At 36.5% G+C, this 15,730-nt stretch overlaps 2 protein-coding genes across 2 annotated transcripts; one reads left to right on the top strand and one right to left on the bottom strand.

The window, feature by feature from the left end:
* Positions 1 to 1,643: 1,643 nt before the first annotated feature.
* On the top strand, positions 1,644 to 3,888 carry LOC107805175 (large ribosomal subunit protein uL23-like). The gene is made up of 4 exons (XM_016629168.2): positions 1,644 to 1,742; positions 1,837 to 1,898; positions 3,055 to 3,418; positions 3,647 to 3,888. The coding sequence occupies exons 2-4, from the start codon at positions 1,883 to 1,885 to the stop codon at positions 3,729 to 3,731; spliced, it is 465 nt and encodes a 154-aa protein (XP_016484654.1). The 5' UTR covers positions 1,644 to 1,742; positions 1,837 to 1,882; the 3' UTR covers positions 3,732 to 3,888.
* A 420-nt stretch (positions 3,889 to 4,308) lies between these two features.
* Positions 4,309 to 7,628, bottom strand: LOC107805174 (pentatricopeptide repeat-containing protein At5g42450, mitochondrial-like). The gene has a single exon (XM_016629167.2). The coding sequence runs from the start codon at positions 7,439 to 7,441 to the stop codon at positions 5,852 to 5,854; it is 1,590 nt and encodes a 529-aa protein (XP_016484653.1). The 5' UTR covers positions 7,442 to 7,628; the 3' UTR covers positions 4,309 to 5,851.
* Positions 7,629 to 15,730: the final 8,102 nt, after the last annotated feature.

Raw genomic sequence — 15,730 nt, forward strand, 5'->3', positions numbered from 1 at the left:
TCCAAATCTCAACAACGTTAGATAAAATGTGTCATGGACCGCGGGTGCATTTATGTGACGTGGTTCAAAACGTGTTTTAGATGACGTTGAATCTTCCTAAAATTAATTAAAAGCGGCTTAAATAAGTTAAAATATACCATAGGTTAAAACATGTATTAAAATAAGATAATAGGCCAATTATAACAGTTGAGCGACCGTGCTATAACCACGGAATACGGGAATGCCTAACACCTTCTCCCGGGTTAACAAAATTTCTTACCCGGATTTCTGTGTTCGCGGACTGTATACAGAGTCAATCTTTTTCTCGATTCGGGATTTGAACCGGTGACTTGGGACACCATAAAATTATCCCAAGTGGCGACTCTGATTAATAAAAAATAACCCCGTTTCGATTGTCACTTAAATTGAAAAAAACTCCCTATACCCCTTTCGGGTGTAGTAAAAAAGAAGGTGTGACACTCTTCATAATCAAGTTATAAATATGACATGCACATCTAACATGAAATATTTCGGGAAGTGATGGGTGTAGATAAAATTGTAATAGCAGTATTGTTGTTAGAAGCATTATCAAATGGCATACACAAAACTTTTTCTAAAATTATTTAAATTGTAGGTGGTGGTGTATCAAAATTATCGGGTGATTGAATATCATCTAAAATATCATCTAAATCATCATCTATACCATAATTTTCTTGCATTCGCTCATAATCTACATTTAAATTTTCACGTGAACTTTGAGAAATATGTGTAAAGCTACTAGAAGAATCAACATCATCTCTTGATCTTATGAAAGTTTTCTTACTACCACCTCTACTAGTGCACGCCTTTTTGGTTGCTCTAAGTAAATTTATTATGTAAATTAAATTAATAATTCTAAATAATAAAATAAGTGTACACCAAAAAGAGAAAGAGATGGAATGAGTGTACCGGGATTCCGGATGTCGCACTAATTTTGATATCAAAAATCAAACTTCATTTGATAGACCGAAACTTGATAGTTGATACTTGATAGTACTTGATACCACACTTCACTTGAATACTTGATATTTGATAATAATAATTTTGTAATGGCTAAACTAAATATTTGATGAAACTTGAGATAATAAGTAATTGAGAATTTAAGAACAATAATCAATAATATTAAGAGAGAATTAGAGTAGTAAGAGAGTGAATTGTGAGAAAAAATGAAGAAGAAGGAGGACTATTTATAGGTTTTAAAAGGTTAAAATTGTAATTTTTCAATTATTAGGGGTGGGAGGATTGTTTTTTTAATGGGGGTGGCCGAAATGACCATTTGTGCAAAATCTGGCCGTTCCCCAACAATCATTTATGAATTTGACCGTTGGCAACGGTCCAAATTTTTTTTTTTTTTTTGTAACGGATACCGGGCTGTACTGGGTTGCAGCCCATTAACAACCCGTTACGGGTTAGCGGGTTCCGGTGCACCGGTATTCAAAATGTGTTCATCTAAAACCCGCCCCCGCTCAAACCATCCTAGCCCGCACCTATAAGCTACAGTAACAAGCTGGTCCGGATCAAAGCAGGTTGAAAACGGGTCAGCCCGGCCCGATTAACAATTTTACAGTTCTCTTACCACTATGGTATGGTTAAAACCATGAGACCTGGGCCTCGATTATTTGCTGAAATTGGGCTTGTAACATTTTCGATAGCTGAGCCCTACTATAAATAAAGCATGCTGCTTCTCTTCGTAAAACCCTAATCGGCAGAGCAGCTTCTCTCAGGTACTCACTCCTCTGTATTCCTCAATCAAACCCTAATTTCTATCTTCATTCTAACCCTAAATCTTACAGTCGTTTTTAATTTATTTATTTGTAGGTAAGCTGGTAGATTTATCGTAGGGTTTCAGACTGTACCTAACCAAATGGCTCCAGCTAAAGGTACACTTCTGACACTATTTTTTTCCATTTGATTTATTTTATCGGGGCTCATTTTTGCTGTAATTTGAGTTTATTTAAGAAAACATGTGAAGGATATGCTTGTTATGTTGTTGGAAATGTGGATTCTTGTTGCCTTTTTTGTGTGTGAGAATATAACTAATTATTGGACTTTGCTATAATTTGTGCTATTCTTTGTGTTATTATTGGCGTTGACAAGCTTTTGGAAGAAGATTTCAGTATTTTTGTTATTATTTCCGGTAAGGATATGAATGTAATGAGGATTCATATAGCTGAACCCAACTTGTTACTCGTTTGTTATGGGGTAGTTGTTAGTAGATTCAATGTTGTGAGGCTAATAGTAATGTAATAACATGATGCTCGGTTGAAGATTGTTTGAATCTCTACGGTTTTTATTGTTTTTGGTGTGGGGGTGGAAAGTGGAGTTCAGTTATTTTGTTGAGTAGTCTTATTTCATGTGGTTTTTGCTTCATTTTATTGAAATCATTAAAATACCAGTCATGAGTCATTAGTTTTAGAAACAACTGGAGGATTATTAGTTGGCGTTGCAATAAGCTTGATTAATTGGGGTCAGGTTAATAGGCAAAAGTAGGGCGCTGGTATAAATTTTGGCATTTCAGGAATTTCTAGAAACTATTAGAACAAGTGACTTTATTGTTGTCTTTGGCAACCGGAACATTAATACGCTTCAGAGTCTTGATAAATGGGAGAGCAGTTGCGATGTAGATAGTTTTATAATTTTGAGAATTCCTTTTTTTTTCTCTTGAGAGACCTTTGATTGGACATAATTATTATTTTTTGTCCTGCATAATACAATATATTATAAAGCATTAAAATATTCTAATCAATTATATAGCGTTCATGTATTCTAATTTGGAAGATCTTCTAACATCCTGCTACCTAAAGACAATGCAGGAGGTAGATGTTAGTCTAGGATAAAGAATTGAGCATTAGAGAGGGAGTGTGGATAATTGTATGGGTCAATAAATAAGTTACTGTGGTAAAAGAAATTGTTAGTATCTTTGAAAGTGGATGCTGATTTTGTATCTGGCTTTACAGATCAACTTACGATATTAAAGCAGCATATTTCATGCTAGTTGAAGCTGTTACTAACTCGAATTTCAAACTGCACTTGCAGCTGATCCGTCCAAAAAATCTGATCCCAAGGCACAGGCAGCTAAGGTTGCCAAGGCCGTCAAGTCAGGATCAACCTTCAAGAAGAAGTCACAAAAGATAAGGACAAAAGTTACATTCCACCGACCCAAGACTTTGAAGAAGGATAGAAACCCCAAGTACCCTCGTATCAGTGCACCTGGAAGGAACAAACTTGATCAGTACGGAATTCTAAAGTATCCCCTCACCACCGAGTCTGCAATGAAGAAGATTGAGGACAACAATACCCTTGTTTTCATCGTGGACATCAAGGCTGATAAAAGGAAGATTAAGGATGCCGTGAAGAAGATGTATGACATCCAGACAAAGAAAGTCAATACCTTGATTAGGTAAGTTTCGTGTTGTGTTTCTCTTCTTTCCATAGCAGGCCTAAAAAGATAAACTGCGATGGTGTATGCAAGTATAATTTCATATAAAAATTGGGTGGCCTCATGTAAATTGATGGTAGTATGTCAGAACTGCCCAAGGACATTATGTTTCTTTCAACTGTTTCTGGTGTTCCATATATATTGTCATGTTGATTCCTTGCTAAGCTGCTTCCTTTTGTTCCTTTTCAGGCCTGATGGGACTAAGAAAGCATATGTGAGGTTGACTCCTGACTACGATGCATTGGACGTTGCCAACAAAATTGGAATCATCTAAACTAGTAGTTACCTGTTTAGAATTTTACGAGAATTTAAAATCTTGGATTGAGTTTTTAGATACACTTGAATGGAAGTGCCTTCTATTTTTCATTTTGAATTTTGTGTTTTGGAGACATGTTTTGTTCCGTATAAGAGAAATCAACTTTTATGCTGCAGTTTTTCTTTCTCGAAATTCTCTGAGTCCTTAGCTGTGTTCCTAAACCCTTAGAGGCGGAGGGGGTCAAGAATCCTAAGCTTGCAGATCCAATGAAATGAATGTGAGCTTTGCTTTAGTTTAAGTTTTATTCGTTATCAGGTGTTCAAGAGGATTCCTCTGTTCTTTTCTTTTTATATTTATACCAGAAATTATATGGTACTTTTTATTGTTTATATGGTTCTTACGAGTAGTTTCCGCGTCATTATGCTCATATCCTTGACGAGCGGGATCACGGATTATAACTTATAACACCGTCGAGTGTCATTTAACCATCAACTTGTAAAAATGTTTTAATGATGAACCTGCTCATAATTCCTTGATGGATAGTGAAATCAATCCACATGATTTGAATTGAACAAACAAGTAACTTTAAGGGGTTGTTTGGAATTGAACAAACAAGTAACTTTAAGAAGTCGTTTGATAAGTGATGGTGTGGTTATTTGAGCCTATTATATCATCTTTACTTCACTTGCAATAAACTTGACTTGGTCCAGTTTTGAACTTCTTCGTAACTTTACAGTTCATTTATACCTCTGCTTCAGCACATCAAGAATTACAAGGGGGAGACAACGACGATACCTTTGTTTTCTCAGCATCATTTCGTGTCGTGTCAGTGGGACATTGAAGCGTGGAGCAGCTGTCTTTCATAATTCTTGAAAATCAGTTTCTTGGCTCTTCATTTTTGCATGCTCAAGAAAGTATCCCAGTAGTTCATAAATCTCAGGCTTAAGGGCATGTCTCTTTGTCTCCAGTAACAAATGTACATGGATTTTGCATTTGATTTCAATCCAAATACACTCGGGTACCCTCTTCAATCTTTTTTCCTCATTTCATTCTTTAAAATTGACACACACTGCCATCTTCCAGCAGCAAAATGTGCATTTGAAAGCATCACACATGACGACACATCTCTGGGCTCGAAAGCCAATAGCTTTTGGGCAGCATATTCCTCTAGCTTTATATTCGAGTGAATCTGGCAGCCTCCAAACAATGAATTCCAAAAGCTATACCAGGATCGAAGGGCAAATCACGAATAATTAGCAGGAACTTTAGTATATTGATTATCAGGTGTTTATCGATTCCTTTTTCGCATTACCCATTGTCAACGATATAAAAAACTCAGTTTCATCTGTTTCCTTTTGGTTTTAAATTACATGGTCACGGAATAGATTCAAAATTAACACACTAAAGTTCCTGATAACCTTTTTGTGTTTATATGGTTCTTACGAGTAGTCGAGTAGTTGCTGTATCACTGTGCTCATTTCCCTGGCAGATCATATCATTGTTTCTGCAACATTATGCGCATTTCCTTGACATATCATATTATTGGTTCAACTAGCATATAAGCTTTTGTAAGACTACGATATAATCTGCATAGTGGGATCACGAGTATACCACTGTCGAAGTGCCATTTAACCATCAATTTTGTAACGACGTTTCAGTGACAAACCTTGTACAGGATTGCTTTAATGAGCATTGATCTCAATCCTCGTGCTTCGGAAGCAGCAAAGCAGTGATGTTAAGAATATCTTTGCTCATCCGTGACTACATACTCGGTTGCTAGACATGCTTGGAGGCTTTCAGATTACTTGGATATCCTCATTCCTCATACATTAGCATTATCTGCAAAGCTTCACTCTAGCTCTTTTGGCTGGTTTTGGTATATTTGATCGCATCAGCTGTCAGCACTTTGCAATTTCCTTTGAGTCAGAGTTTTGACCTTTATTGCTGCCACACTATATGAGTAAAATGAATCTAACTGCATCATTTGAGCATATTAGATTGGCTACAGGTGATAACATTTTTCACAGGACTGGAGCATTGATACCAGTGCTGCAGTACAACACAAACTAGACAAGAACGGGAGTCTTCTCCGCGTTCTTTGTATCTTTACAGTTCACTGATACCTGTGAAGCCGTGTATCAAGATTCGTGAAAAAAATCAGTTTCTTGGCTCTTCATTGCATGCATAAGAAAGTAATCCAGTAGTTCATAAATCTCAGGCTTGCGGGTATATCTGTTGTCTCCAGTAACAAATACATGAATTTTGCATTTAATTTCAACCCAACTACACCCAGGGACTGTCTTCAGTCCTTTTACCTTCATTTCATTCCTTACGACTGACACGCTCTGCCATCTTCCAGCAGCAGAATGTGCGTTTGAAAGCATCACGTATGATGACACATCTCTGGGCTCTAAAGCCAATACCTTTTGGGCAGCATATTCCCCTAGCTTTGTATTCGAGTGAATCTGGCAGCCTCCCAACAATGCCTTCCAAAAGCCGATACCTGGATCAAACGGCAACTCATGAATAAACTTCTCAGCTTGTTGAAACCTCCCTGAACGCGATAATATATCAACCATACATGCATAGTGTTCAGATTTCAGCAAACTAGCATCCTGAATTCTTGCCTGCTCGAAATATGAATAAGCCTCATCAACAAGACCAACGTGACTACATGCTAATAACAAACCAAGAAGAGTGACACTATTTGGCTTAATTCCCATGTCTTTCATTTTCTGGAACAATTCAATTGCTACTTTCCCTCTCCCATTTTGAGCATGAGCACATATTAGAGCATTCCAAGTTACAACATTTCTTTCAGGAAGTCTATTGAAAACCCGAAAACTATCCTCTAAGCTCCCACATTTCGCATAAAAGCTAACAAGAGAATTGCCTATAAACAAACCAAGTCCGCCCAAGAATTTCACCGCACAAGCATGGAAACTCTTTCCCCTTCCCAATGCTGCAATATTGGCAGCTGCACTGAACAAAGAAGGGAACGTCGATTGATCAGGTACAACACGTTGTCTCAACATCTCAACGAAAAGATTAACAGCCTCTTCGTTACGTCCTCTCTGGCTATACCCACTAATCATAGCATTCCAAGAAACAACATTTCTTTCTGGGATTGTCCTAAAGATTTCAATAGCTTCATTAAACTTCTCTTTTTTGAGATACCCACATATTAAAGTGGTGTAAGAAACCACATTTGGTTTGTGGGTATCCTGAAAAACAAGCTGAGCTTCCTCAATGCTGCTTAGCTTTACATAAAGATCCAAAAGTGCACTACCCACGTAAACATTTGAGTGAAGGCCAAATTTTATGGAAATGGCATGAATTTGCTTTCCTGAATTAAGGTCTTTCAGAACAACAGAGGAGTGAATTACAGTGCCTAAAGTGAACTCATTGGGTCTAATATAAAACTCAAACATTCTTGAGAAGAATGTTATTGCTTTCTTGTGTTGATTCAATTTAGCAAAACGGACAACCAAAGCTGTAGCAGATACTGCATCACATTTAGGCAATTCATCGAACAATTGATCTGCATTGGCATCAGATTGACAAGTAACACTCGCGGGTTCAATGGTTGGAACTGCAGGGTTGTGCAAATGTGGACGAAGTTCTGTGGTTTGGCGAAGGCGTCTACAGGGTGAACTTTGGAATCTTATATAGACTGGCAGATACTGAAAAGTTAATCGAATAGAACGGAGCAAGTACAGATGATTCATATAACCAGTTCGAATTAATTTAGGATTGAAGCGCAAATAATTTGGCTAATGTTATGGCTTTTACGAAGAAGGAAGCTTTGAGTCGTGTCACAACTCAGAATTTTGGTCATTTATAGTTAGGAAAAGGTTTAATAATATACCTAAACTATGGTATATAGTTCACTTTGTACTCCGTTAGTAAACTGGCTAGGAAAAGATAGGGATAACAGCTCCGCATATCGCCCTTCAACCAAACGGCCCTCCACTCAAGCCTTCATATCAGCTTTTATAGCTTACATGGCATCCACATAAATTGTGACATGGCATCCACAGTTGTCTCTTCTTAACTGGTTTGTTCTTGTTAGCAGACCACAAGCATATCTTGGACCAAAGTAAGGTAAGAGTGGTTACTGAACTCATAAATAATCACCTATCCTGCAATGGTTACCTGATCAAATCTATATGACCATTTCTAGGAGTCTTTTTTTCTCTTCCTATCTACTAAATTTCTTCAGATACCGAACCTTGATAGCTAGCCTTCCTTTCTCCTCGTCGCTCAAATTTTGACCATTCTCCTCTCGTCACTCAAACAGGACATGGCATCCACATTTCTAGAAATCTAGGAATCTTGGTTATTGGATGTAGTTGCAAATCTGGGAACTCACAAAACCCTTTTGTTTTGATGTTTTGGTTTGTACCGTAAAACTAATATTACAGCTGTGCTGTTTCGTTGCAACTGTTTTGACAGTGTTTGTATAGTTGCAGCTGTTTTTGTTCAGGTCGTTACACAGCAGTGCTGTTGTTGTGGGAGTGCGGAACCAAAATATTGTTAATTTTTACTAAAAATACTCAAATAAGTGTAAAAAAAAAAGTTACCAAAGTATATATAACGCCACTAATAGTGGCGCTATACAGTAACGTTAACTGTACCGTTACTGTATAGCGCCACTATTAGTGGCGTTATACTGACAAACTTACATAGCGCCATTAATAGTGGCGCTATATGTCTTATACCTGAAGACATAGCGCCATTAATAGTGGCGCTATACCCCTTAATACAAATCCCCCATCTTCTTCTTCTTCTTCGTTCCATCTCCGTCATTTTCATTTCTGCCCCCCCCCCCCACCACCACCGATTCTGCCCCCATTTTTTAAAAAAAAAAAAAATTTTGGGTCCCCCCGTCACATAAAATTTTAATATTTGTGGTCCCACTGTCGAGTAGAGCTTCGTGTTATTGTGGATTCACTCTTCCGGAGTCAAAATTTCGATCTATCTACATTTCGAAAATTCTAAATCGAGGTATTTCGATTTATTTTAAGTTGAAACTTTTATAACAATGCATATTACTTGATTTGTATGTGTTCTATTTCGGTTTGTGTTTATTTTTTCCGAAACTAGCATGTTAAATTTTATCCGGATTTAATTTTAGTGTTGTATAAAAATATGTAAATTAGTCTAAAAAATGTGTTTGTTAATATCCTCATGTATATTTATGTGTTTTTATGCCGTTTAGTTTAGATTATTTTTAGCGTAGTAAAATGTATACTTTTTTAGCGTAGTAAAACGTAGACCTTTTTAGCGTAGTAAAACGTAGACCCCTTTAGCGTAGTAAAATGTAGAGCCTTGTAGCGTAGTATTGTGTAGTAATTGTTTAATTATCTTATATTCTAGCACGAAACCCATAATTATATATAATTATCTTATATTCTAGCACGAAACCCATAATTATATATATATAATTCTTACAATTAATTTATTAAAAAATATGAATAAAAATTATAAAAAAACATAAAATTATTAATGATAGTTTGGTACTACTGGGCCTCAGAAAATCTAGCACGAAACCCATAATTATAATATATATATTATTTTTACAATTTAGTTATTAAATAAATATGAATAAAAATTATTAAAAAAACATAAAATTATTAATGATAGTTTGGTACCACTGAGCTTCAGAAAATCTAGCACGAAACCCATAATTATAAAAATTATATATATATATATATAATTTTTACAATTAAGTTATATATATATATATATATAATTTTTACAATTAAGTTATTAAAAAATATGAATAAAAATTATAAAAAAACATAAAATTATTAATGATAGTTTGGTACTACTGGGCCTCAGAAAATCTAGCACGAAACCCATAATTATAATATATATATATATATATATATTATTTTTACAATTTAGTTATTAAATAAATATGAATAAAAATTATTAAAAAAATATAAAATTATTAATGATAGTTTGGTACCACTGAGCTTCAGAAAATCTAGCACGAAACCCATAATTATAAAAATTATATATATATATATATATATATATATATATATATATATAATTTTTACAATTAAATTATTAAAAAATATGAATAAAAATTATTAAAAAAACATAAAATTATTAATGATAGTTTGGTACCACTAGGCACGAAACCCATAAGTATGTATATAATTTTTACAATTAAGTTGTTAAAAAATATAAATTTAAATTATAAAAAACACACATAAATTTTAATGATAGTTATTAAAAATTATGAATTTGCAGTTGACGATATGGATGCACCTATACATCCCGGCCCTCGGACGTCGGAGCTACTACCCCTACAGCCCCAGCATAGATCCGAGCATATATGGGGGGGGGGGGGAGTTGCTTACGCAGACTTTTCGGGACAGGAGAGTGGATTTATTGTGGGAGTTTTTGACTTCTCCCCGCGTTCTACATCCCCATGTGGTCCATCACCTAGAAGAGATGGGATTATATAGGATCATTAGCATTGGCCGGCTACTTTGAGACACATCGGATGCGGGATACATTGATTCAGTCTTCCATATTTTTGTTTTTTTGGTGTAAATAATTTTTTTTTGTACATTAACAACAATATTTAGTCGAATATGACAGTTACTTTTTTTTAGTTCTCATTTCGTTTTATAGTTTTTGGTATAGTAACACAACAACTTAAACTTAACTTCCACTTAAATTAAAATAAAATTTAGTACAACAAACAAGGAAAACATTACTACAACACAAACACAAACATAACAGGCCAACATAATAAAAATACATGACATATGAAAATGACACTAAACACATACACGTCAATGCTCCATCCTCAGTTGTCATTTATTCTTCGCTCCAACCACTTAAATCGTTCTTCCATTTGTTCTTTTTCTTCTTCTAACTCTTTCACTCTCGCCTTCACCTCCGCAAGTTCCCGTTTATATTTTTCATTGCGTTCCTTGTGTGCTTCACAATTCCATTCTGCTCTCCATTTTTTATCTTCCACCTCCTTCAGTTTCTCCCTCATTTCTGTAATAATTTTATCTCCCTCCTTTTGTATTCTATGCTGGTATAACAACATATTATGAAATTCCTGTAATCTATCCCTGTAGCTTTCCTGATAACATGGTTCCTCAGCCCATTCATCAAATTCACAAGTAGGTTCGTCGGGTTGCTTGTACAACTTGTTCATACAACACCAATAGCGGCATCCAACGTTAGCACCTTCCCACCCACAATCCATCATGCATGGTTTTCCACATAAGCAAATTGGTGGACGACCAGGTTGAGCCATTTGTGAACTATTTGCTTATAATAAAAACCTTACTTACTTTTAATGAAATATTTCTTGGGGGAAATTTTTAGCACACAAAATAACTACAATGACCCCATTATTTATAGGCTAAACAAGACACATATAGCGCCATATATTAGATAGCGCCATATCATGATGTTGACGAGACGACTTTATGTCAGTCGGTCACACATATCTAATGGCGCCATATCATGATGTTTTCAGCTTTTTCAGTTCGACAAGACAAGACACACATAGCGCCATATGTATATTTTGTGTATTAAATATCGTCATAGCGACACGACAACACACATAATAAATATACCGATAATTATATTAAATTATTATTTAAATAGGTAAAAAGGGAAAGTACAAATCATAATTAACAAACAAGAAAATATTATTTCATAAATACTTAAATCGTATACATAACAACTAATTATTACAACATGAACTCATGGGTAGTTAGGTACAATAGAAGAACACCCGCCCTGAGCTTGATTATTGTTGCCACCCAAAGGACATTTTCTACGGTCGTGGCCTGTTTGCGAGCATATACCACATTTGCGTGCATATACGATATCACTAACATCCATTTGGTTCCGTATACGCGTTCTCTTCTGCACCTGTCTTTTACGCAAATAGGACTTGTTACACACCATTTTAAATGGTTCTGGGGGCCAGTAATGCTCAGAACCCACTGGTTGCAACTGACCACTATATGTGTTTAGGTATTTGGAAACACTATATTGTTGATCAATATAGTTGGTCTCCGCATAACCAACACGTTGAAAACACTTGATGGCATGTGAACAAGGCATGTGGTAGATTGACCATTTCCCACATGAGCATAACCTTGTGGATTCATTTACAGTATGTACATTATTACCCCGATTATTATGGATAGCGGTGCGAACTTCAAAAATACCTCGTTCGTTATCATATTGCAAAAAGGAATGCCAATGTGCTCGCCGTCTGTATTTCTCTAATCTCTTCATAGGCACTGGCATAAATTCAACACCCCTTTCCATCAATTCCGTTGCAGCTGCAGACCATTGTACAAACCTCTCCGCCATCTGCTTAAACGACATACGCACCATGGCTGTGACGGGCAATCCTCTTGCCGACTTTAATGACCCGTTGAAGGATTCTGACACGTTTGTAGTAAGAATTCCCCAGCGTCTGCCACCATCTGCATGCAACGTCCACTTTTCAGGATCATGTCGCATTAACCAACGATATGCTGTATCGTCTTCTTGCCTGATAGAGTCCATATGCCTCCGGAATTTATGTTGTTGGTGGTCTGTTGCTGCCATCCACATCAAATCATGTAGATCTTTTTGGGATGTGCCTTCTTGAAATTGGCCTTAAAGTGCCTCACACAGTAACGGTGGTATGCATAAGGTTCTTGCCAGGCAGGAAAGCTCTCCACAAAACTTAATATACCCCCGTGCCGATCAGATATTAGACAAATACCTGAACGATGTTTGACAACGTGCTCTTTCAAGTGGTTCAAAAACATTGTCCACGTCTCTGTGCTTTCATTTGCACAAATAGCAAAGGCTAGAGGAAATATTTGTCCATTAGCATCCACAGCCACGACTATCAATAGCTTGATATCGTACTTTCCATAGACATGAGTTCCGTCTATGGATATTACGGGCCGGCAATACGGAAAACCATCAATTGCTGGCTTAAACGCCCAGAACATGTAATTGAATATATATTCTGGTTTACCCGGACTCCGCTCAAGCTTCCATTCAATAACTGTTCCGGGGTTAAAGTGCTGCAGTGCAACCATGTAGCTAGGCAGATCTGCAAATGACTTATCCCAGTTACCATAGACTATTTCAAACGCTCTTTTGCGCCCAAGATATGCCTTTATTTTAGTAATTGTGTGGCCATATTCCTGGTAGACTGCTGTAATGCACTCTTTGATTTTATACCTTATGGACGCTTCGATGTGCGGAATAAGTACAAGAGATATCAAGTCAATATCCAAGTTGAAGTGATTCCCGTTGAAAATGTCCATTTCGCATGTGTGGGTGGGAATGTATTTACCCACTTTCCACATACCTGTTTTCTTCTTCGACGCACGCAACATCCAATTACATGGCCAAAACCACCTGCGGCAAATAGCCTTGTATACCGTCGGACTTGACTCCGATACCTGCATCTCACGACACTCTTTATCATTGTGCATTTTACAAGTCCTGCTTACGCGTGCTTTATCAGGAAAAAACATCCCCTTTGCAAGCACCGTTGGTCTAGACTCATCCCACATTGCTGTCCGGATTTCATCAAAATTCCTTGTGAGAGCTTCCACATCCGGCACGGCTGGCAAGTTATCAATATAAGGAATCTCCCTTGAATGAAACGGCACTTCAGACTCGTTCACTTTTCGTCTATGGGGGCTCTCTTCAAATCCGGTCCTTCCTCCTCGTCCTCTTCATCACCATCCTCACGAGCAAATGATGTCTCGTCTCCCGATTCATCGACATTGTTATCGTAATCGCTGTTCTCTTCCTCACTCTGTTCATCTGCCAGATCCTGATGTAATACGTCGTTTTCGGGCAATTGAGTGAGTACGGGTAGTTCAACTTGCTCGTTTTCACTGCACATTTCAACAAAAATATAAGCTACTAAATTAATAAATGCTTTATATATGGCTGTAGCTTTTCACTTACAAGTTGTAATGTGATGACATTCCATGATGGACGTTTTCAGTTAGGTGATGACTACCGGATGGGCCACTTGTAAAATTCATATCCGGCCGGTACCCCCTATTAAATAAATGAGCGTTAAAATTAATTCAATACGCAAAAATATACATAATTAACACAAATGAAAATTGAAGTTTACCACTCTTCTTGTGAATTATGGAAAGCAGGGTATAAATTATTTTCTCGCTGCTCATTCGCCGACGGTGATAAATTTAAATCAAGAAAAATTCTTTCATCTGGAACATGTCCGGCAAAAACTGATCCAGAATAACCACCCGATGACTGGGGGTTATCTCTACTACGCACAACCTCATTTTTTGGAACGTCTTCGACCTTCACGTACATCTCCAACATTGTGATTACAAGAAATTCCCGGCATTCGTCCGGAGTCCTCAAGAAATCACTCAAAGTGTCATCATCGTCGATGTTAAACTCTGAGTAAAAAGCAACCCCTTGCGGCGTAACGGAATACGGATATCTTCCGGTTACTTTGAGTATTACTGAACGTTTTCTCACACTCATTTTTTTGCATAACAATGATATCAATGTTTCGTACTCAATTGAAAGTGGCAATTTAACATTACACTTAGCAGGTAAACTGTAGCCCACAGAGTTATTCTCCATCACAACCTCACCCCCCCCAATATAATGATACTCTTATTCTACGTTCTTCAGACATAATGAAAAAATGCTGGAGAATTTAACAACAATAGAAACCAACAAGAGTTAAAAAATTTTTTTGAATGAAGTTGTGGCGATTCTACGATGTTTATATAGAAAATGGCTAGCTGGGTTTTTTTTTTTTTTTGTATATAGCGCCACAAAAAGTGGCTTTATACGCATTTAAATTATTGAACCCAGACATTATTGGTGGGGTCAGGTAATAAGGCATATAGCGCCACTATTAATGGCGCTATGTAAGTTTGTCAGTATAACTGTACCGTTACTGTATATCGCCACTATTAGTGGCGTTATATATACTTTGGTAACTTTTTTATTTTTACACTTATTTGAGTATTTTTAGTAAAAATAAACCATATTTTGGTTCCGCACTCGTTGTTATGGCACAACAGTGCTGTTGTTATGCTTTCACTGATTTAGCTACTGCTTACTTTGGTCCAAGATATGCTTGTGGTCTGCTAACAGGAACAAACCAGTTAAGAAGAGACAACTGTGGATGCCATGTCACAACTTTTGTGGATGCCATGTAAGCTATAAAAGCTGATATGAAGGCTTGAGTGGAGGGCCGTTTGGTTGAAGGGCATAAGTGGCCCATTTTGCTAACTGGAGGGGAATTTCTGGCACAGTTTACTAACGGAGGACAAAAGTAAGTTATATACTATAGTTCAGGGATATTATTGGACCTTTTCCGTTTATAGTTTATTCAAGTCTTGGAAATTAGTTTGGAGAATAAACTAAAAAATAATAGTCCTACTGGATAGTAAAGTGGATTGTAAATTAGTTTGGAGAATTACTAGAGTAGCACATAAACCGTGAAAATAGCACGACCCAGCACGTTTTCAGATTGATAATCGAAAAATAGCTAGTATTTATAAAGTTATTTAAAAATAGTCACTATTTTGCTGAAACACGAAAAGTTCCAGCATAATATGCTGGATTATGGAGCTCATGCATATAACTTTCTGCATATTATGTTGGAACTCCAGCATGAAAAAATCTAGCATAATATGGTGGATTATGGAGTTCTTCCATTTAAACTTGCCGCGTATTATGTTGGAACTCCAACACATTATGAAATTCCAGCATTTTATACTAGAATCTCATTTGTAAAAAAATTCGAACTCCAGCATATTATGCTGGAATTATTCCGAATTTTTAAAGGTATTTTTGTTCAGATTATATCTTTACATGAAAAAGTGGCTAAATTTTAGTTGCTTTTAAAACTGTGGCTATTTTTAATTACCAGTTGTAAATCTGATTTCTCCACGTAAACATGAGATGGTAAGTGCATTTTATTGAGGGAAACGTAAAAAGAAATATAA

Source organism: Nicotiana tabacum, chromosome 10, assembly GCF_000715075.1.
Source record: "Nicotiana tabacum cultivar K326 chromosome 10, ASM71507v2, whole genome shotgun sequence".
NCBI classification, from domain to species: Eukaryota; Viridiplantae; Streptophyta; class Magnoliopsida; order Solanales; family Solanaceae; genus Nicotiana; species Nicotiana tabacum.

Coding starts and splice junctions, on each gene's coding strand:
- LOC107805175 (XM_016629168.2), top strand. Junction 3,419..3,646: donor AAAGTCAATACCTTGATTAG/GTAAGTTTCGTG, acceptor GTTCCTTTTCAG/GCCTGATGGGACTAAGAAAG.
- LOC107805174 (XM_016629167.2), bottom strand. CDS start 7,441: ATGAATCATCTGTACTTGCTCCGTTCTATTCGATTAACTTTTCAGTAT.